The sequence below is a fragment of the Leopardus geoffroyi genome, chromosome C1 (assembly GCF_018350155.1).
Source record: "Leopardus geoffroyi isolate Oge1 chromosome C1, O.geoffroyi_Oge1_pat1.0, whole genome shotgun sequence".
Taxonomy (NCBI): Eukaryota; Metazoa; Chordata; class Mammalia; order Carnivora; family Felidae; genus Leopardus; species Leopardus geoffroyi.
In genome coordinates, this window is record NC_059328.1 from 151,649,805 (window position 1) to 151,672,629 (window position 22,825).

General features: G+C 37.9%; 1 protein-coding gene across 2 annotated transcripts in view; it reads right to left on the reverse strand.

Moving 5' to 3' along the window:
- Nucleotides 1-22,825, reverse strand: part of LOC123598990 (fibroblast activation protein alpha) — a 73,903-nt gene that overhangs the window by 9,331 nt on the left and 41,747 nt on the right. For both annotated transcript variants that reach the window (XM_045480011.1, XM_045480012.1), the window contains 7 exons: nt 20,010-20,063; nt 18,164-18,288; nt 14,171-14,218; nt 9,100-9,198; nt 8,572-8,641; nt 7,635-7,829; nt 2,501-2,555 (listed from right to left, as the gene is read on the reverse strand). In XM_045480011.1, the coding sequence (XP_045335967.1) occupies nt 2,501-2,555; nt 7,635-7,829; nt 8,572-8,641; nt 9,100-9,198; nt 14,171-14,218; nt 18,164-18,288; nt 20,010-20,063 (646 nt within the window). The remainder of the gene's footprint in view (nt 1-2,500; nt 2,556-7,634; nt 7,830-8,571; nt 8,642-9,099; nt 9,199-14,170; nt 14,219-18,163; nt 18,289-20,009; nt 20,064-22,825) is intronic.

The following is a 22,825-nucleotide window of genomic DNA, read 5'->3' on the forward strand; positions in this document are numbered from 1 at the left end:
AACTGATAGATCTTACTAACCACTGGAGTGTTGGAGCTGGGGAGCAGGAAAAGTTGCAAATAGCTCTGAACTTACTATTTGGGTGAGTAGGTGTGTGGTGAGGTCCTTTAATAAAGATGAGGACTTGTTTTAAGCAGACTATAACAAGTTTAGCTTGTGTGAGTTAAGCCTGAGCCTCTTGTAAGACATTGATTTGGGATAGATGACCAGTGAGCATTTGAAATGTGGAGCTGAGAAGAGAGGTGGGGGCTAGTGCCAGGGATCTGACTGGCATCACCATTTTTGAAATTACCTGGGTGTCACCAAGGAAGTGAAAAACAATGAGAGCCAAGGTCAGATCCTGAAAATCACCAACATTTAAAAAAAAATGAATGGAGTGTAATGATGATGGAGACATAGAAAAATAAGAGAAATGTCTGCAAAGCCATGGAGAGAGCCTATTCTTCTCTATGCAGTCTAAAAGCCCTCCTGTTATCTGGCTACCTATCTATCCAAACTAATTTCCTACACCTTGTTTAGTATGTATGGATTACACTTCTGAAGTTTCAGGCATCCAGACCAACTGTGCCCTACTCATTGCTACCTTCGGACCCTGGCAATGTTGTCTCCATTCTCTGGCATGACCCACTACTAACCTATCTTCACTACCTCATTTCTGAATCTTCCCTTAGCTCTCATAGCCAGAATTAACCAGTCTTCTCCCTGATATTCTCCGCGGTAAGTTGTGTCTGTCTTAACACTTGGAATGTTGCTGAGCAATTGCTTTTTTGCTCTCTGTTTTCTCTAACAGAGGGCCAGGGCTATAACTTATTCATCTTTTCATCTTCTAAAGAACCTAATATAAGACCTAATTGAGATCCAATAAAAATGTACTACATGCATAAAAGAACGCATGAATCAGTGATCGGATGGATGGGTTAAATTAACTCTTAACTAATTGATAAATAACAGTATAGTATTAAGGTCTTTTTCCTTCAGGATCTTCTGGGCCCTGCTGATTCAGGGGTTGCTCATGCGTTGCATCCGGTGGCAGTTCACTTATTTCCCTCTTCCGCGCATGTTCTCAGGGTTTAGCTTGCAATCACTGCCATGTTGGACAGTAAGCAATAAAGGGGACCTAATATACTACTTCTTCTAGAAGCATTTGCACAGACATCGTGAGAATCCCTTATTGAAGAATTTCAGACTGATATGGATGTATTTTGAGGTGATGAGTGGGTTCTTTAAATCATCCCACATAGATGGTTCTCTACCAAACTAATACCAGGATGTTGTAGAAATGAAATTAAAAATTCCACTTTCTGATTATTTCAGAGCTTGCAGTAAAAGCAAAGTAAAAGTGTAAGAGAAATGGTAATGATTACATGGAAGTGTTCCGCGTGAAATTTGAATCTTTTGAAAATTTACTTTAGGAAATTTCATAAAAATGGATGGAGAGATTTTATCTGAAATATTTCACTATAAAAATATTTCATTTATTTCCACCCATTTGAATTCCATTCTGTTTAGATATTTAACATTTGATAGTTTTAAGAAGGACCAAATGGCTTGAAGTAACAACTTTCCACAAATTCATAACAGCTCTTCATCTGGTCACTGAGCTGAGAGCTGAGTCGGAGCCTGCAGATTCCCTTCAATATTGGGTTTCATTCCCTCCATCTTGTGCAGGCCGCTCTCAGAGAAAACAGCCAAGAAAAACAACCCAAGCACAAACGGCTGCAAATTGACTTGCAAATGTACAAATTCAGACCAAAAAGTGAAACAGGAAATCTTCTTTGAAGGGTAATTATCATAATTTATAATGGGCAAATCTAAACTCTTTCCAATATTTCTCTAAACTTTCCAGTGACTTCATTGCCCATGATTGGGAAGTTTTGCCTCTTCCTTTTAATGTGTATTTTGAGAACCTGCACAGCTCCTCAAACGTGGGCAGTTATCTCCATGACCTATAACTCAGAAACTAAATTATACTCCTCTCCAGTTAGCACAAATTAATGTTAGGTCTGGTAAAATAATTTGATTACAAAAAAAAAAAAAAAAAAAGGAATCAAAACAGCCAAGATATGACTGGGATAGGCTAGGTACTAGGGAATTTGTATTCTAAAAGTTCCTATAATTGCAAATGTTAGCTTAGTTTTTCATTAAAAAAATGAAATTATGAACTGTAAAAGATCTTTATTAACTCCAAAATAACAAAGGAAATGAAACCTTTGATGAACATAGTTCAATTCAGGATACTGTAATCTAATACCAAAAAATTAAGTAAAAATGTATCAATTATGAGTTAATTTGCTACACAAGAAAGAAATTAAGTGATTGGGAAAAAGGAACACTTAAAGCCACCACTTTGAAGCCTAGATTACCCAAACTGACTGTTTCCATTGACAGATTAAATTATGTTGCAACATTAACATTTCATGAGAAACCTTATAAGCGAACACTTTAGAAAATTATGATTGCTGAACTGAATAACAGGCATAAAACATATAAAACAACTCACCCAGCCCCATATGGCTATTCTTTTTTCATCAATGAAACCCATTTCTATGAATTTTCTAAAATAAAAGAAACAAATTTTTAGAATTTTAAGTGTGTACACATGACATTTACTTCATTACACAAGCATATTTAATCCAAAGATTTAATAGAAACGCTTCATTTTCTTTGTTTAAACACATGCATAATAATGCTGCACTTACAAATAATTAAAAGAATATGATCATGTTTTCTGCAAAGCATAAAAAGGATCCTTTAAGGCTCTACTGTACATCTATTGAGTCGTACTTTCAGGGCTGAAAGTCTAGTATCCTAATTGCGGGAGTGAGTTACTCCAGACTCAAAGAGGTCAAGATCTAGTCTTACAGTAACACAAGAAATACTAGCACCATAACTAGGACCAAATATCCAAATCCTCAGATTTTGGAAAAAAAGATTTTCATTGTTGTTGCCTTAAATTTTATCAGTGTTAAATGCTTAGATGCTAATGATAATGGCCATCTCATTTTCGGTAGCTTTCATCTGCAAAAAAATATCCATCCCTCTCCCATTCCATACTTAGGAACCCTCGGTTTGTCACAGCATGGATATGTATCTTTTAGGATATGGTCATAATTCGTTTGCGTTTCATCACAGAAGAGCCATCGTTTGAAAACTATTTTGAAAATAAATGTGTTCTTAGGAGTAAGAGACCGTGCTGAAGGACAACTTTTAAATAAAAGTCATGGGAAGCCTTCAGAAATATAACTTTGCAAAGTCGGTGCGAAAATGGGAATATTTTAGGCTAATTTATCCCATGCCCCCTTGAGGATTGGTGTTCTAGAGCAATTGTGATTTATTTGGGGGATGGTTTGATAAGAACTCCAGGAACTCTCACAGAAGCAGGAGCAGTGGAAGAAAATAGCAAACTGGATGAGCCATTGCAGAGACCCGGATGCAACAGTAATGGGAAGGCGAGGAGAACGAAGTGGCACACGCAGCGCCAGAAAAAGACCATTTTTTTTTGTTCCCTATAGTTATGTTAATGTCCTTTGTCATTTTTCTCTGGAAGTAAGATGTAGTGGTTTCATTAGTTGAATAATGGAGTTTCTTAAGGAGATTTCACAGCAACCATTTTGCTCGTTGCATTGATTCAACATGCACGTTTCCAATGCACAGAGGAGTTGGGCAAATGCCCGGGACAAACAGATGGGAAGAAGCCCCGTCAGTCACAGCTTACCCTACACCGATTCTGAGGGACACTGAGGAGTCTACGGGGAAGAAATGCAGCAGCAAACGGGAAGTTGCTACCTGTGTGGATGCTGTTCATGATAAAACAGAGAAAATGTGCAGCAAACTGTGGCATTTCGGCAATTCTTCCACAAACTTCACAAACCAAATGAAAGAGAAGGTTCGCTCTCTTTGTTAAAAAAAAAAAAAAAAAAAAAAAATCTTGCCACTCGTGCTGGAAGACGGTTCTGAGCCATAAAATCAATTTCGATTTTATGATCTCCCGGAAGCTAGCAATCATATTGCCTTGCATCTGGGGTAAAAGCAAATAGCAGGTGATACATGGGAGCAGGAAATTCTTAACAGCTCCCTTCCTCGGTTTATTCCGAAAGGATGACATTTACAGGAAATGATAGTGCAATAGTTAACATGGAAATGAAACATTAACACTTAATGTGGCAGGACTAGGTTAAAGGTTAGCTAGATAACCCGAGCACTTTAAGGCCACCAAAGCTCTATAAAATTTACCTCCAAATTCTGAAGCGCTTCCAAAGACAGTTATCAGAAATACTCTTGATGATGTGGTTAAATGAAGAAAAATGTTAGGAACAAATGAAAAAGCATTTTGGAGGCTAAACTGAACTTCACACTTTTCTCTCATAAAAACGACCCTATTCCAAAGGTCAATTTGGAACCCTAGGGATCAATTATTATCCTATTTTGGAAATGTTCTTGTTGATGCCAGGTATAACAGTATGATAGATTTTTCTCACCACTAACCTTCAAGTTATATAAAAATTTTAAATTGTGGGAATGCCAAAAGTGCCAAATATACCCCAAATTAGTAGAACTGATCCTATAACTAACGAAGTTTTGTGGGACCTATGTAAGTACCATTTGCAGAGAAGTCTGGGGAAAGCAGCTCTCAGTTTCGTGTGTGCTTTGACCTCACAAACATCTCCTTGGAAGCATTCTCTTTTGTGTAGTCAAAGTAGTGAGCTTGTGTGGCTTTTTTTTTTTTTTTAACACTACTTTGCTTTGTTTAAATCTATTTATTGACTCTAGCATTTACTCTCATTTCCAAATAGGTACACATGATTTTCTTTTGGTATGTAAAAATTTTAGTCAGATTGCATTTTATTTAGTTTTTATTTTTTTAAATATAATTTATTGTCAAACTGGCTAACATACAGTGTGAATAGTGTGCTCTTGGTTTTGGGGGTAGATTCCTGTGGTTCATCGCTTACATACAACACCCAGTGCTCATCCCAACAAGTGCCCTCCTCAATGCCCATCACCCATTTTCCCCTCTCTTCCACTGCCCTCCCCCCATCAACCCTCAGTTTGTTCTCTGTATTTAAGAGTCTCTTACAGTTTGCCCAGATTGCATTCTATATGAGATTGAAGGGGATAAATTTCATTCTTTCGTGGGAAGGTAATTTGAGGGCTACCATAAAGGGATTACAATCCCAATTCCCATGTCAGACGTTCAGTGTCTGATTCCTAAAACACTTCTTGGCAGACATGCGGTTGAATTATTCCCAGGATCATCATTATAAATCTATCCTTTTTAGCTTTTGTTTTCTCAAAGCATCCGGTTCCAAGGCTTCCCTTTCACTTTTGCAGAATGGTGCTTTCAAGCAAAGCCAGACCAGCCTCAACTGGCATCTCCACTGTTGCATACGTGCTGTGCACGGGCCACACAGCCTCCCCTTGTTCACTAGGGTGTTTAGTAAAAGTTCCATCTAATGGCAATGCTGTCCCTTCAGAGTGCCAGGGGTTTATCCATTTTACAAAGATTGTAAGTGCACTGAAAGTAGAGATTATAAAAATTGCACAGTTTTATACAGAGTGGATTGCAATGGCATACATTAATATTTGATCTGTTGTTGAATGGCTGAGCAAATGAGTGAACATATGCCTGCTCTATAGCAGGAAGACTTTCTTTAGATTCCATCCTAAAAATGGCTCAGAGAAGGTAAAGGTAGCCAATAACTGCCTCTGGTCTATCTTCAATTCTAAATGCCAAAGACATTTATATTATTGTGAAAATTGGTACAATTTGTGGCTTCATGTCCTATATATTGAACAGCAGAAATAACAATTTTAGCTAAGGCCTGTACATGGGATTCAGGTTTCGATTTTCATTCCATCCAAGAAACACGATAAGAAGCTATCTGCTCTGTTTCTTGAGGTATTCTTAAATACAAATGCTGCAACTTTGGTGGTAAATAAGTGCAAAACACATAATGATGCACTTTGTTGTTATTGGTAGATTGGGATGATGAGCTGCTTCTGTTAAGTTTGGTTTTCAACCAATGCCAGAACAAACCACTGTTTAGCGCTACGAACTTTGGAAAAGATGTAACTGAATTACGAATGAGGTATAACCTACATCTGTCTTTTGATGTGGTCCCAGGATTGCGTACCCTTGAGGTTTCTTGCATGGTTTAAATAAAAATAGATGTGACCTGCAGTGCCAAAAATAATAATAATAATCCTTAAAGAATTAGGTCTATAATACTGACAATGGTGTTCATATTTCCACAATGGCATTCATATGTGAGAAACTGATCTCGTGGTGGATTTTTCTTTGAGCTATCTCTTCTGTGTCTCTCCATAGGGCAGAAGATTATCCTAAATAGGTTAATAGCAGACAGGCCAAATAATCTGGATTAACAAGAAAGATGGAGCCTCCTAGAAATGAGGTGTGAATGACACCTAGAGATTTCATAGTGTTATTTAATAATCTACTTATTCGTTTGTCAGATTTTATTCAAATAGACTGTTTTTAATTGAATATTTTGTGTTATAGAAGTGTGTGTATATTACTGTTCACAGAATGGAAGGAAAATTTGAAAACATATGGGTTATGATTACTTTTCTATTTTTAAAAATAATTACTTGTGAGTCTAAACTCTTCTGCTTTGATTAGAGACAAAAACACAGAAAAGTGTTGTCTGGGCCCACCTCCTTGCTGTTAAATACAATCTTCATTGTGTATGCTATATTGAAATCAGTAACTACCAGTGACATTAAGATGATAAAAGGAATGTGCTAATGAATTTTCTAAATTGCTCTTTGTTGTGCAACAATGTCTGACCTTAAGCCGTTACACACACATATATATCCACGACTAAGGGTGCAATTGGCCTGTGTTGGCTTTTACATTTATAAACTACTGTTCTCTGACTTCACATACTCACAACATAATAACAGAAACCCAACAACTATAGAGAAATATCCTGAAGCATCCTGCACAGTGTTTCCAAATAAACAGCAATTTTGATGCCTATATTCTATTTGTTTCAGAAAAGTGATGGAGACGCAAATTATGGTTGAGAATGTGGTTGGGAAGGACTCAGGTTATGGGTCTGCCTTCCCCATGAATGTTTTCATAATATAATTTGTATTACATAAAATGCATGTTTTGTCAAATGAAAACAGGAAAACACTTTCATGCTAACACAGCTAAACTTCACAGCTAGCTTAATTACAAAAGAATGCTTAGTATCTATAAGTGTAGGGTGTTGAGGAAATCTCGAGACATTTCTAAGTCTATGAGATAGAATCCACAATGCTTGAGCAAATTCAGATGTTTGGTTTCCTATAGACCATCCCTAGAGTTACACAATTTTTTTTTCTAGTTGTGAGCCATGTGAATCAACGAAAGGATATCAGAACGACGGAAACACTGAGAGTATTTGTCATTTATCACTATAAATCTTGTTTCTACACATTTATTAACTCTTGTCTACCATTATTTTTTTTTCTCATATTGGGCAAAAATATCTCTTTAAGATTAATGTTAACTTGAGAGGAAGTTAGGAAAACAGACAAAAAGAATTAAATCATGAAAGATGGAGAAACCCGACAGTGATTGCATGACTTTTGTTGCACGCCAGTTTCTGTTTGAATGAGGTGCTCACCTGACAGCTGTGATCTGGTCCTCAACTTCATAAACACCCAGCTTTCGATACACTGCATACAGGAGTTTGTCACCTTGGAAGGCTGTTCCTCGGCCATCCACCAAGGCAATGACTATCCCTTCCTTACTTGCAAGATAAGAAATCCAACTAATAGCGAATACAGACCTTACGCTCTGACTACAAGGACCACCATACCTAAAGGGAAAAAAAAAAAAAAAAAAACTTGGATTCCTTTGTAAAACTCAACTTCTCAACGTAGCTAAGAATTGCCTTTAGTATTTCCAGTACATTTGTATGATAAAATTTCAATAACAGTGGCATTAGAACTGGCTCAAAATCAAGAGAGGACCAGGCTTTTCCCAGAGGTTTGCTACAAGGAAGTTGTTTTGGGACACAGCCTCTCCTATTCCCCAAAACGGATACATCTAGGGTTGGCATTTCAAGGAATATGTGTGGGTTTTTCGTCATTTCTGCCACCTGCCACTTGCTAAAAGCAGGCATAAGATATACTAAAAAAAATGCATGGTGTTTTAAGCAAATTGTGTGTAGGTCAGCACTGATTTTGGGTGTGATTCCACTAAATGTATTCCATTCCCTTATTTCATTTCTAACTCACTTACATAAGACATTAAGATGATTTACAATATTTTTTGGCTGCAATTTCTCTATCTCAAAGGTATTCTGACACATTCGGCAATTTGCCATACAAAGGAAATTCAAGACAGCAAATGCAAGCCAGTCCATCTAAAATCCCCAAACTTCCTCATTCTATTTTAAATAGCCATATTTTATTTACTCTGATTAGTTGAGGAATATATAAAAACAGCATCAATAGGAACTGTTACCAAGGAGAATGGTTCATTCTATCTCATAAATGTGTATTTAATTTAACATATTTTCAGTAAATAGTTTTTACACCAAAGAAAATATTACATACACTTGAATTAGCAAGGGATACTTCTTTGATCTGTCAAATTGAGGAGGAAGAATCATCTTGTACCATAAAGCTTGGGAAAAAAAAGAAAAATCTTTATTCCACTATATGTCATTATTTATTTTCTTTAATTACAATATAACAGAAAATAAATTTATAACTAGTTAATTATGAAGAATCGAGCATATGTTTTAAGTTGATTTTTACTGTGTATTTTTGTCAAATTTATAAATTACTAGAAATCTTGAGTTATTGTTTATCTAGAAGCACACGTACTAAAATTAAAATCAGATAAACTTTTAAAAAATATCAGGGTTGAAGCGGAGCTATAGAAAAGTATCAGATCAACTCTATTTACAAACATATTAAAGACATTCTGTGAAACTCTATTATAGTAGTAAGATTGCTTGAATTAAGTTATTTTAATATTGTAGTGTTTGGACTATAATATTTACCCTGTAATTTTTTTTTAAAAGCAAGATAAGTGTTCAGCTTCATATTTGTAAATGAGAAATTTTTATAAGATCTTACTAATTTCATCCACTTCAAGTTTCTTAATTTCTTCTTTAGGCAGCTGGATATTTTTCAAAGCATTTTCCAATTCCTTGTTTTCTTCCAGGATTTTAATTTCTTAAAAAATAAAATGCTCATTTTTAATTAATAGCATTAACACAAGAAAATTCCTGTCTTAAAATTCCTTTGGTTTTAATATGGATAAAACTGAAACTGTATAAGGAACTGTGTAGCAAGTTTCATATTGCCAAGCATATTTTTAACCCAGCCTTTAAAGCAGGTATGAGTTTATGAGGACATCAATCATTGTCTCCTGTACTGATCCTTATGGCATCGCAACACATTTTGAGCAGAACCACAGAGACAGTAACGTTTACTCCCCATATTTTCCCATCTCCAACTTTTCTAACGTGAAACTATGTATGATCTGAGAAGGTGACTTTTTTATCATCTAAGAAAAAAAACAAGAAATACAATCTATATTGCTGGAATCTCAATTAAAATAATTGATTATGTAGTTACAAAGTTTGTTTTTAAAATTTTCAATGTGTAAAATCAAGTATCAGTTCTGTGATTTTTTAAAATACATGTTTATTTTTAATCTTTCCTGCTCTGCTTAAGTAATACACGATATTCTTCCTTTTTTTGTAATTGAACTATTGCACATTATATTCCTTCAGATCGTTTCCCTCAAGGTGGTTACATACCTTAGTAAAATAACAATATATAACACTATGCTCTCTTTCTGTCTTTCACCTTAAAAGATCTTCTTAAAGACTGCTGTTTATATGTGAAATTAATTCCGTTTCACACTTTAATCTTTGAAACTGAACAATCCATTGATCTCCTGAGGCTGTAGTTTGGTGATCTATGCAAATGGATTTCTAGCAATAGAGGGCTTTTTGCAAGTTTGATTTTGAACTGGAATTGATACTGGCTATCTTCTAGAGAAAAGTTAGACTTTCATATGGCATGTGGAATTTGTAGATTTATTTTTTAAAAGAAGGTCTGGATGACTTCTGAGATATGGCAGGTTTTACAAAAGACATCCTGTGAACTTCTTGTTTTTGTGCCTTTTTAAAAAGTGGTCCTTGAAGATAGGGAACTGGAGGAGTACTTGTAACTACACTAAGTTTGCCAAACCACTTCCCTTGTAACTCTCAGTTTTCATATACTCATGGCATTTTGTTCCAACATGTTATATTTAATCTTAGAACAAGTATAGATGTTTTGGTATGAGTTGTATAAGATACATAATAAATTTCATTTTAACTTTGGATAATCCATCAGGAAAGAGATACTTGTGGCATCTTAAAAGCTAAAACTAGAAAAAAACCCAAAAAACAAAAAACAAATATACAATTCTAAGTACAATGGAGCCAATTCTTCATTCTCTTTGTGTGGGTTCTGTGTGTGGAGCTATTATGGATAAAGGGAATCCTGTGTGGAGTCACAGAGTGTGTTATAATTGCTTATTATTTCTTTTTATATTTTAGTTATTATTATATTTATTATTTGCTTATTTATTTTTATCATTTTACCAACAGGTACTGGAAGATCATACCCAAGTGTTGGCAGGTTGGTTAGACTTTCACTTCTCCATTTGGCTAGCTGTTGAACTTACTGATTCAAGACTTATTGAATGCCAAATTTAATTTATAAGCTTATTAATGCTCTATAGTGCAGAGAAGCATTTGTACATACGGTAACTTGGCAATTTTGCCCACCCCTTGGAGCAAAATGGGATTTCATAGGACTGTGGCTGGGGGATGCCGACTGGGCTTCTCTATGTGGCTTTGCATTAAAAGCCAATAATGTGGGAGGAGTGCTGCAGTCTAGACTGTACCTTTCAAACTTATTTCACTCATCATTGTATACGCAGTACCTAGTACATGATAGGCACGTAGGATGTGCTCTGTATTTTTTGTGGACTATTCATTATGATGAAATAAAAAAAGAAAAAGGATGGACCATGCCAGAAACTTTTGTTTCAATTGCATTAACTACTATATGTTGCTCATTAATTAAATTATGTGAGGAATCTGTGGAAAAGCTGATAAACGGGGTCATTCAATCAGTTGGGTAACCTGCTGTGCCCGAAGCAACTAAGCCTCAACTGGGCTATGTCAAGGGCCAACTCTTCTGGGTTTCTAAAGCACATGGTTGAGGTACTATGTTATTTTCAAATGGCCCGACCCCACTTTGCAGATAAAATGAAGCCATTGTACTGTTTTCTGCAACGTCTACAAACTTGTGTACATTATATGAAATTGTAGTAAATCACATTAGTAATTTCTTCATTCTTGCTCCGCACAATGCCAGGGATGAATCTCTGCACCTGTCTCTGGACTCCATCCATTTTCCCAACTCCTTGGGGACTCCCCTCCTTTGTGTCTTCAACCCCTTTGGTCTCTTCATCTCTTCCATCAGCATTTAACCACGCTCAAATGTTTATTATCTTTCAAAAACAAAATTGAACTTCTATCAACTGCTTCCAGCCATCATCCACCCCCCTCTCCCTCCTCTCCTCAGTCAGACCTATTGAAAATACTGCCTTTTTATCTACCTCCTCTGCAGGCCTAAACTTGCTTTATTCTGGCTGCCACCTGCACTGTTCTCTGAAAGTGCTCCGACCAAAACAATGCTAATTCCCTCTTGTTAAATTCATTGATTTAGAGCAGGTCTCACTTCACTCTCTGCAGCACTTGACACAGGTGGGCACTCTCTCTTTGCCCTCTTTGCCCTCCTCCCTGCCTTCTTTGATACCATATCCGCAAGGTTGTCCTCCTTCTGGTCCCTCTGTGTCTCCTTTACAGGGTCATTTTCCTCTTCCCATTTCTCATGTTGGTATTCTGCACAGTTTTATTCTAGGCTCACTTTCTACTACCTCCGCCCACCCTCATTTTTCCTACTCTGCAGTCTCATCCACTTCCATGGCCTCAGTAACCATATATTTCGTAAAGTAATGACTTCGTGTTCCTCATCTTCAGTCCAAACTGATCCCGTGATGTCCAGATTCAAAACTTTGCCACTCCAGTCAGCTCCACTTGGACATCGTCGCAGTGCCTCAAGCTCAACGTTAAAAATAAAACTCATCATCTCCACAAAAATATTCTCTCTGTTGTGAATCCCTCGTCCAGTAAAAAAAAAAACATCAATATCAATCCACTTGACCAAGCCAGACATCCAAGCAGAATTAATACCTCCTTCATATTTGTGGGTTTCCAGTTTGACGTATCTATCCTTATGAGACATTTCCAAACCCCTGAAACCCAGATGCGGTGCCCTGCTTATGTGCTTTCATGCTCTATTTCCCGTATCTGAATTCTCTACCCCACAGTATTGTCCATTCACATGTCTGCATTCCCCATTGATCTATAATTTCCTTGAGGAAAGGAAATCTACCTAATCTAATCCAGTCATATCTAATCCAGTATCTGTTCATTTTTAAGATCTAGTATCCAGCACAGTGCCTGGGTTATTGTGATAGGTGCTTAATAAATATATGTTGAATAAAGATTTCTGGCATGAAATGCAATGGAAAATGGGTAAAAACAAAACAAAAGAAAACAAAAGCTACAAATGAATAGAAGACACAGCATCAATTCTAAAAAGCAGCTCCAAGACGTATCTGGGAATTTATTAAAGATACAAATTCTCTAGCCCAGTCAAAGAGGTACTGAACTGGAATTTCTGGGGGCGCGCCTGAAAGCTCAGGCCTTTATGATAAATATCTCTGGAGAATTTCATCGCTAGGCAAGTTTGCATAACTATGCTCTAAAAAAATTTGTGTTCTGTAGGAGAGTTAGAAAACATATAAATACATATGACAAATGAAAATGACATGAACACTGCGCCTGCTTTGTAAGTTTTGGGAGAAGTAGTAACACTTTTGTATGCAGTACAGAAATCGATACCTGGCAGGAAGAGGAGAAGGATAATAAGAGAGTGGAAATTCATGCCCTGAGAAAAGGGAAGCTGACCTTTAACAGCCATGATAAAATGGAAATCATACATTTATGGGAATTTCCATTAAAGCAAAAGATTACAGATTTGAATGTAGTATTGCTTTAAAATGTCTCTTACTCAAGGTTGAGTTGAGCCATATTGAGAAATACAATCACTTATTCTTAAAAGTATTTCATTATTAGCCACAAGGTTAAAAAAAAACAACAAAACTTCAAAATGAAACTAAATTCACAGTCCCTGTATTACAATGCCTGTCCTGTCCAGAGCTCCTGAATTGACTCTGTTTTTCCTCATTACCATATTTTCACCTATTATACTTGAGCCATTGTGCTGGCAGCCAAACTAATCCCAAAACAGTCTCCTGACTTGTCATCAAAGCTGTTCAGGGATCAGGATCACAGGCACAAGTGCTCAAGTCCCTCATTGTCCCTTGTCTCCATCAACTTCAACCTAAAATGTCCTTTAATAGTAAATCAGAAGACAACGGGGAACTGCTGGGAGAGCACGGGGCAGTGACACACTTGGATAACTCCGCCGAGGGCAAAGATAGTCATCTTTGGTCTGTGAACCCTTTTTAACCTATATCATAAATACAGGATGGAGGAGGACGATCTTGATCATAGTTGAAGATGGGAAAAGCCTCTGAATTTCAGGGCTTTCATACGTAGCAACACTGTGATGTAGCTGTTAAAACAAAAAGCCAGCATGATAGTCACCCTCTGCTTTGAACTGGACTTATATCTGGAATTTGTCTCCAGTTTGGGATGTTACAAAAAAAGCAGGAATTCTGATTTGGGAGGGAGGTTGTGCTAAATATCCTAACTGTCCTTCTAGTGCTAAGCTGCTGTGTTTTTTAAGGGGCCGATTGGGGAAGACAGTATGAATCCCTGTGATAACAACCCATCCGTGTTATGCCAGGTTCTTACTGCAAATAATTGTTAAATTTCATAGGGTCCAGTCTGACTCAAAGAATACCCAAATCTACGTAACAATAGGCTTTATGATAACAAGACTCCATCACAGTCCCCGTGTTGGTGTGAGGAAAGTGTCTTGCTTCCTCTAGTGTGATGTCACTGACAGTTCAGGGTTTCTTTAGACAGCAGCATGCAAGAGAGCGTACCTTGATCAGTGCGACCGTCATGAAGGGTGGAAATGGGGAGGCCTGGGCCTGTGCACAGGATAAAAACAAACACATGCTTTAGCTTTTAAATAAACCCTGGGTTTCCAATAAGAACTGCTGGTCATCTTTGTGGTTAATGTCAGGCTCAACTTCATCTTTTAATTCTACAGCTATTTTTTTTTCCCCAGAGAGAAGAAAACATCATCTTGTAAGTTAAGTTTAACCTACACAAGAGATCAGAGCCCAAAGATGAGATGTGAGAGAAGAGTCACCGGTGCGCTTTACCAGGAGGGATCCTGAATAGTCCAGGATCTAGTTACAGAAATGGACCCCAGAGACTGCTGTGGCAAATGGCCTTCTGAGAAGACACCATGCTGTATGAGCTACGTTAGCTAAGTCTCTATTATCCAATAACCTTCACCAGTACCCAGATAATACTTTCAGTCTGGCTTCTTGGTTCAATGCTCAGTAGAACTCAACATCTTTTTTCTATGTAATTAATAAATGAAGAAATAAATTTATCTAGAATCTGTTGCCTGTTCAAATGTGCTGTGGCAGGTCACATTCCTTGGGAAACAGACCCAGCAGGAGTTTTGTGGGCGAGCAGTTTTTCTGGGGTAGTATTAGGAGGGATGAGGCAGTGAGGGAAGGTGGGCTTCAGTGCAGTCAAAACACAAAACTCAGACGACGCCCACAGGGAGCTCCGGAGCTGGATGGCCTGCAGAGTTGCCTTCATGTACCAGCTGGGCTGGCTTTTACACAGAATGGAGTGGCCATTGGCTGTGGCAAGGCACGTCCCAGGGTGGGAGCTCAGCTGTGAGCTGTCAGCTGCTGGCACTCTCAGCAGCTGGCAGAATGAGGGGTTCAGTCCTGAGGTGGGAGGTTCTGGGTGGCACGTCAGTGTCCACTACATATTCCAGCATGGAACTCAGGGCCTCTGTGCAGAAACTGGCCATTTTAACAAGACCTACAAATAATTAAGCACTAATTTTCTCTCACTTGAGAGATAAAATAATATCCTCTTAAAGGATAAATTTGCTCAGGCAGTCAATGCGTTAAAAGAAACAACATGGAGGTTAGGGGTAGAGCTTCGTTAGACTTCTGATACTTCTGCCTTCTTTTTGGAACATCATTCGGGTAGCACCCTGGATCCCAGGCAAGCAGAGGAGGGGTGACCTTTTGATGAATTCTGAGAAGACCTAGATTTAAGTAACTCCTTCTTCTGCCTTGTTCCTGGCATTGTTCTCCCTGCTTTTGTCGGGTCCTCAGTGTTCCAAATAGGATAGTGCCGGGCTCTGTGGGGGCAGCCAGTGGCTGTCCAGTCATACCCATATTTGTGTAATTGTAATTCTGAGGTACAATATTAGGAAGCTGTACACATTTAACCACATTTTCCAATTAACATTTACAAGTAATAAAGCTAAATAGTTTAATTTCCTTCATGACCCTTCAGTCTAACTTGAGAGTGAGGAGAAGGGATACTATTTATTAGACTCCCTCAAAAAAACAACAATTCGTTATTGTGTGGAGTGCCAAAATTGTATAGAACTTAATTTCAGAGATTGTCATTTTGGCCAGCTTTTCTTCAAAGGTATTAGAAGGGACAAATGCATATTATATTTGTGGTCAGAATGTAAGGAAATGAAACATGAATCAGAATTTGTTGACTTTAGTCAACCAGCATCCATCCTATGGAATTTTCACGGGTATGTGGTTCCAGTAGTGACAACTAGCATATCTTTTCTGGCCAAATTATGACACTAAATAATAACTGACTGCCCTAGATACAAAAGACCTGAGCACAAATGACATAAAAGCATCAATTGTCTGGAATCCCCCCTTTGCATTACTTTTGTTCCATCGGCATCACAAAGAGGGTTTTCACCTATTTAATCCTATTCTCTGGGATTTACTCACCATCTCTCTTGGAGAGTTTGAAGTTACATAATGAGGCTTTACTCTTAGTCCTAAAGGGAAAGATTTCAAGGTTTTTCTTATGATGGCTCAGTGACTCATTTTACTGGAGCTTCAAAAACACCAGACGATGTGATGCTTCCCACACAGTATATTTTTTGCTAAATGGGAAATTACCATACTGCCGAGCAAGAGTGAGTGTGGAAAAGTCAGGCGATTCAAGTTCTAGAAAGGACTCTTCCACCAACTTTTGAGGAGAGCTTAGTCTTTGCTTCCTTATCTTTTCAGTGGGCACTCAGACTCGAGCAAACATTAGGAAGACAAACCGCTATAAAAAGTGGCATAGTGCTTTCAAAAAGGGTTGAAGCATTATGCAAATGCAGAACGCACATAAACACAAATGAGTGTATGCAAGTGTAGGGTCACTGATGTCTTTATCAGTAAATATATCGGCATAAGAAAAAGTTTTTTTGTTAGACTTCACAAAAGGCAGTAATGCTTGGATCTTCTTTCGTACCTATGTTCATTCAACAATTATGCATTATACATTATACATAATTATTATGCATTAGCCATTTTTCTTGGCCTTATGAATGTGAAGATTAAAGGAAAGCATCCTCTGCCTTCAGGAGAGAAAGACAAACAGATTACTCAGTAGAGTTAATTCAATGATACTACATGCCTGGCATGTAAGCTTTCAATATGTTTTGCATGAATACATAGCTTGGGTTGAAAAATGTTGCATATAATTTGACAAGGACATTTAATATATAACTTTAAGTACCATAACCACATTCAGCACATACGATTATGAACAACAATCTCTTGGCTTTTCAAAGATGTCATTGACCCAACATTTTGTGAAAATAGTTGTAACAAACCAACAGCTTGTGCCATCTTACAGGGGGCATTTGGGGTAAAATGCTTATTCATTTCCGCAGTCAAATGAGTTGGGGCTCTGGTTCAGGGGCCAGATGACTGGAGTGAGGAGAATGGCATGTCAGGGAAGCCTTCCTTCTGGGAAGTAAAGAACCTGGGGTCTTCTGCAACTGCTCAGGGATCTCCATCAGGCAAAGATTCCTTTTGTTCTCTGAGCTGCCTTCCACTGGGAGTTGATACCAGAAAGAGTTGAGTGGTGTGCATTTTGTAATAAAATCTTCTTTTTGCTGTTCCCCACCAGAGAAACTCAGGGATTTAATTATGGGGATGGGACAGAGAATGGAAAAGTAGGTATTTCTCAAGTCCATTTTCTAAATCTCCGTGACCCCAACATATTTCATTGATCTACTGATGCCCAACCTGACCTGTTTCATTGCTTTTCATATGTTCAAGATATAGCTAAGATGTTATGCATAAAATAAAATATTTTGGATAGAAATTATTAGCTAAATGTACACATGACCTAAAAAAAACCATGAAGTATTTAGTGTATTTAATTACCCATGACTTTTTAATATTTGAATGAATTCTTATGTTTCCCAAATTTAGAAAGGACATTCTGGGTGACAAACTTTATTTTCCATCCTTGCTGAAACTGTACTTCAAAGAATTATTAGCCTCAAAGGGAAGGAGCTCAGGTTTCTAGGACGTTATTCTTCCTCCTGGCTATAAGAGTTTGACATTTTCCAGGCAAATGGGGCCGAAGTCCGGCAACCATTTTTAACACAGAATGCTTCTTTCAATACTATTGCTCGAGTCTTGCTGCAATAGCTGCTAGATGGTGTTTGCATATAACTAGATGGTGCTGTGGCAGGTGGCGGGTAAGAGCTTGGGATTTACAGTTAATAGATCCTTGGTCCCATCCTAACTCTGATGCTTGCCAGCAGTGCAGACCTTTTGCAAGCTATTCTATTTCCTCAACTGCGAAAAAAAAAAAAAAAAAAAAAGAGAGATAATAATGCTCTCCTATCTTCTTTTCATTCTTTTCCCCCATAAGCATCAGGTCAGATAACATAGGTAAGATCCCCTCCCATAAAGGTACTTGATAACCCGTAGTTAAGACCAGCTAGAGGATAGTGGTGATGAAGGCGACCACACTGGCAGTGATGTGGTAGAGTTCGTGTTGGGTCCATTACCTACCATAGCAGACAAGTGCATAGTACTTGGCGTAGTCACTGAAACTTGCTGTGTAATATTGGCACCTTTCTTTCCTTAGATGGCAAGTAATGCACTTTTTGCTTGGAGGATAGCTTCCAATGCTAATTCTAGAGGAAAATGAAAATAAAACTAAGCTGAAATTTTGAGATTGTATTTATCAAAATGTACTACTCCATGTAAAATGACTAATTTACATATTGACATCAAACCCACTCTATTTTTCTCTTGCCAATATCATTTAAAGTGAAGGGGAATTACAGTATTTTGATGTAGCCTGATTTTCAATCATCTTTGCTTGAAGAGGCACCAGACTTGAGGGAGAAGCCCCCCCAGTTTCTCTGGGGTGGGAGAAATACCTAACACCTTGAATGGAAGTGAGGTAACCACTTCCCATAGCCATTCATCTCTCACATCTTACAAAGTGGTTGGCAATGCATAGTTCTTCATCTTTCCATCTCTCTTTTTGTACTCCCATGTAAAACATGCAAGGAAATCTGGCAGTCTCACCAAGAAAAGGGTCGCTGTTCTTATCATATATCTGGAAGGGGAAATTAGTAATAAGCAAATTGGAAATAAAAAAAAACACAGTTTTTAAGTGCCTCCTGTGCCTTTCATTCTTTTCAGAAGGAAGTGTTGGTTCAGAGAAGCTCTTCCTGGGAATGCTTCCCTACCGGCATTCTTACATAAGCCAACATGGACCTACACCCTCTCCCCAGTAGAAACTTCTGCATGGCTCCTGAAGGAGGTGGTTGGTTTTAATATACAGACTCCAAGACCTTACCCCAAACATTCAGAATCAGAATCTCATTTGGGGCAGACTAGATGGTATGATGCCAACATGGGTCAGGGTCAGAATCTGTTGTGACTGGTAAGATAATCGGTGGCTGCTGCAGTGTTCTTTCTGCTGCTGCCCTTGATCTTGCCTTGGACATGGTAGAGGGGAACCAGGGACAGTGCTGGTGCCATAGAGGGATTCTCCCCAACAGATAAGAAGTCGTGATACAGGAAGGAGCAGAGGAATGCAGCAGAGGGAAAATTTCTTATTTCCTTGGTTACAGTCCGCATTCATGTTCACATTTTGGTGTCATCTTGGAAATATTAAGTAGGCAGTTAACAGTAAGGGGATTAGGTCAGCATGCCCAGGTACAAATTCTGGTTATAACAGTATTGCCTGCCTCCTGAAGTTGTAGGGATTCAACAAAATTACATATGTAAAGCAGATAAAAACGTGCCTGGCATATAGCAGACTATCAGCCCATGGTAGCTATGCCTTTTACTTCTACATCAGAAAGGGCTGTTGAGGGCACCATTCATTTCTTCTCCCTTTTTAAAAATGTTTAGTGGGGCGAGGCCACCATTCCATTTGCCAAGGGGACAATTGGGCCAACTTAAACACTAATTTGGGAAGAGAGAGGAATTTTCTCCAATCCTAATAGGCTTATGCCAAGGTGAACCATGTTAAAAGAAATCACACAATATGGGAATCAACGCCATACCTGGTACACAATAGGGACTTAATTAGTGTCTGCTAAGTGAATGAACATCGTCAATTACCTCTAAATTTAGTTGAAGTATTTAGTATCATGTTTCTATCAGCATTAGAATTCCTTGGCTTTTCTTTCTGAAGACATTTTGAGTTAGCTAGTATTTGGGGGGTGTATATTTTATACTGATGTGGGGTACAGTATGCTCCAAATGTTTTACCTTAATTCATATATTATTTTTATTACATTTATGCTTTAAAGATATTCTATGTATCCAAAGGACTCTGACATGTTTTCATTCAAATTAATGTATACAAATACTAGAATGAATTGACATAAATTACCTATAGATATTTCTTCTTCCAGGGTAGCCTTCAAATTCATTGCTAGAATAAAACCTGAAATACATTCAGAAGCTATTAAATAAATATTTATAACTAAATGGTGATAGAATTTTTAGTACTAATAAACAATGTAGTCCAATGTTCATCTAATGAAACTATATTAATCGGCACTTATGTAGATAAATCATTGCTGGTTATTAACTTATTTTTAAATGTCTATTTATTTTTGAGACAGAGACAGAGAGAGAGAGAGAGAATGAGTGAGGGAAGGGCAGACAGAGGGGGCATAGAGGATCTGAAGTGGGCTTTGTGCTGACAGCAGAGAGCCTGAGGTGGGGCTCGAACTCACGAACGATGAGATCATGACCTGAGCCAAAGTTGGATGCTTAAGTGACTGAACCACCCAGGTGCCCCAGTCATTGCTGTTTATAACACTGAATTTTATATACTTACTCTGACTTTCAAATCATAGGAGGATTAAAGTGTGCCAAATATTCTTTTTTATTATAGGTATATTATATTCTGATTCATTATTTATGAGTTATACAAAATAAGCTAGGATATTGATTAATATCACCCCCTTCCTTACCATGATAAAGTTTACTGGTTTCTCTTTGTTATATCATTTAATTCTGTTTGTGATTCTGAAGATATTTTGGATTTGTTTTATAGAAGCCCTGACAGAGAAGTTTGTTATAAATCCAGAAACGTATCCACACTACGACACAACACAAAGGGGCATGTTGATTTACCCAGATGCAAAAGAAGTCACAAGGGAACATACTTGTTACTTAAGTATCTGGGTCCCAGTTCTAACCTGTCTTAATATAGCCATGAAGTGGGAAATCCAATTTAGTGGCATGATTTTCACTCCTCTGTGAGTTCATCTGAATATCACGAAGAAACCACCTTTTTTTTTCCTTCAAGAAGAGCATAATAGACTGTAGAAAGTTAGGTTTAGTTACCAATTTTTAATTCTTGAGGTTGTTCAGTGGCTCAGGTACTACTATGTGTTCACTGTCATAAAAACCTTGTTACCCGCAAGTAAAAAGAAAAGGCAACAGAATGCCAATCACTCCTAGGATTAAATGTATCTTCTGACCCAGCATTTTTCTACATGACTTTACTGATTTCAACGGACTCTGATAGACTGATGGTCACTTGCACTTGCCTTCCCCCACATCATCTCAAACTACTAGTGAATAAAATAGTATCTTTTCCAAACAGCACCACCCTCCCCCCATCCTCCCACAGCTTTCTTGTTCTGTCAAAGGCTTCGCGATTGATTACCTTCATCTGACACTTGCAGCAGAGTCCAGTTTGCCTTGCCTTTCCCTTTTCCTTCACTGCCACGAAGTCACCAGTCTTGTTCAACCTCCATCTGTCTTTATCGTCTATCTACCCTTCCTCTCACTCACTTAACTAATTTACAGAATTCCAGCTATGTGTCAGGCACTATGTCAAGTGCTAAGGACACACAAAGAAAGGAGGCGTAGCTTTTTCCTCAAAGAGTCCATATTTTATTGCCACTATTCTAGTTTAGGTCTCTATCATTGCAGGCCTGGATTATGACCATAGCTGGGTCTCCCTGCCTTTGGTTTCCCCTGAAGTCCTAACCTTGTTATGTCTGAAATTTGCCATCCACGTTTATCTCGTCACTCTTCTTACACTGGTGATTGTAATGACTGCTCCATATAATGTTCAAACTCCTTTGTCAAATGTTCCAAGAGCGCCATAAATCGACAATTGGTTTCCGACATGTTTTTATCCGGTGAGCCTGGACTAATGATTCCCCTTCTTTGCTCTTAGAATTACAGATAATGACAGGCAGGTTATAAGAAAGCACCCTGGATTTGGACTTTATTAGAAGCAAGGGAAATAAACTGTACATTCTTGACTAGAGAAGTTTGATCATAAATGATTATTTTAAGATGATTTATTTAGATAGCACACAGGATGGACTGAGGAAAGAACTGGAAGGAAGAAGTCCCATGTTGAGATCACAATAAGAACCTTCGATTTAATATGTGTTAGGTTTGAATCCTAGTTCTGCTACTAATTAAATATGCAATCTTGGCCGTGTTAATTTCCAAGGATCAGCTTTCTCATCTGTATAACCAGGGTAATTGTTTCTACTTTACAGTATATGGTATGAAGTAATTGCCCAAAAAACGGTAGCTGGGGAGCCTGGGTGGCTCAGTTGGTTAAGCGTCTGACTCCTGACTTTGGCTCAGGTCAAGATCTCATGGTTCATGAGTTCAAGCCCCACGTTGGACTCTGTGTTGAGAGCAGAGATCCGGCTTGGGATTCTCCCTCTCTCTCTGTCTCTCCCCCTGGCGCTCTCTCTCCCTCTCTCTCTTTCTCTCTGTCTCTCTCAAAATAAGTAAATAAACTTTTTTGTAAAGATAGCTGTTGTAGATAATAATCTTAAACTTCTATAACAGTGAATCACTACAAAAAACTTTCTGTATCTATGGGCTGCCCTTCATGGACTTTTGAAGCTTGCTCATTTCTTCAAGTGCTAAAGAGTAAAATTTTTGTTTAAAAGTCGTTATTATTTCTAAAATTTTATACTTTTAATGTAACTATCTACCAAGTATCAGAAGAGAAGAGACTGCTGACTAAATATTCTTTCCTAAAAGAAATCATGTTAACTATTAAAGAATACACAATTTTAATGAAACCACAGCTGTCTGAACTACACTACAGAGTAAGTAACAAAAAATGCTTTTAACTAAGAGGTGGTACAGTATCACTTGTGGGTCCATCAGTGCCAATTAAAACCTGAATGGTGCATCATGCTTCATGCAATACTT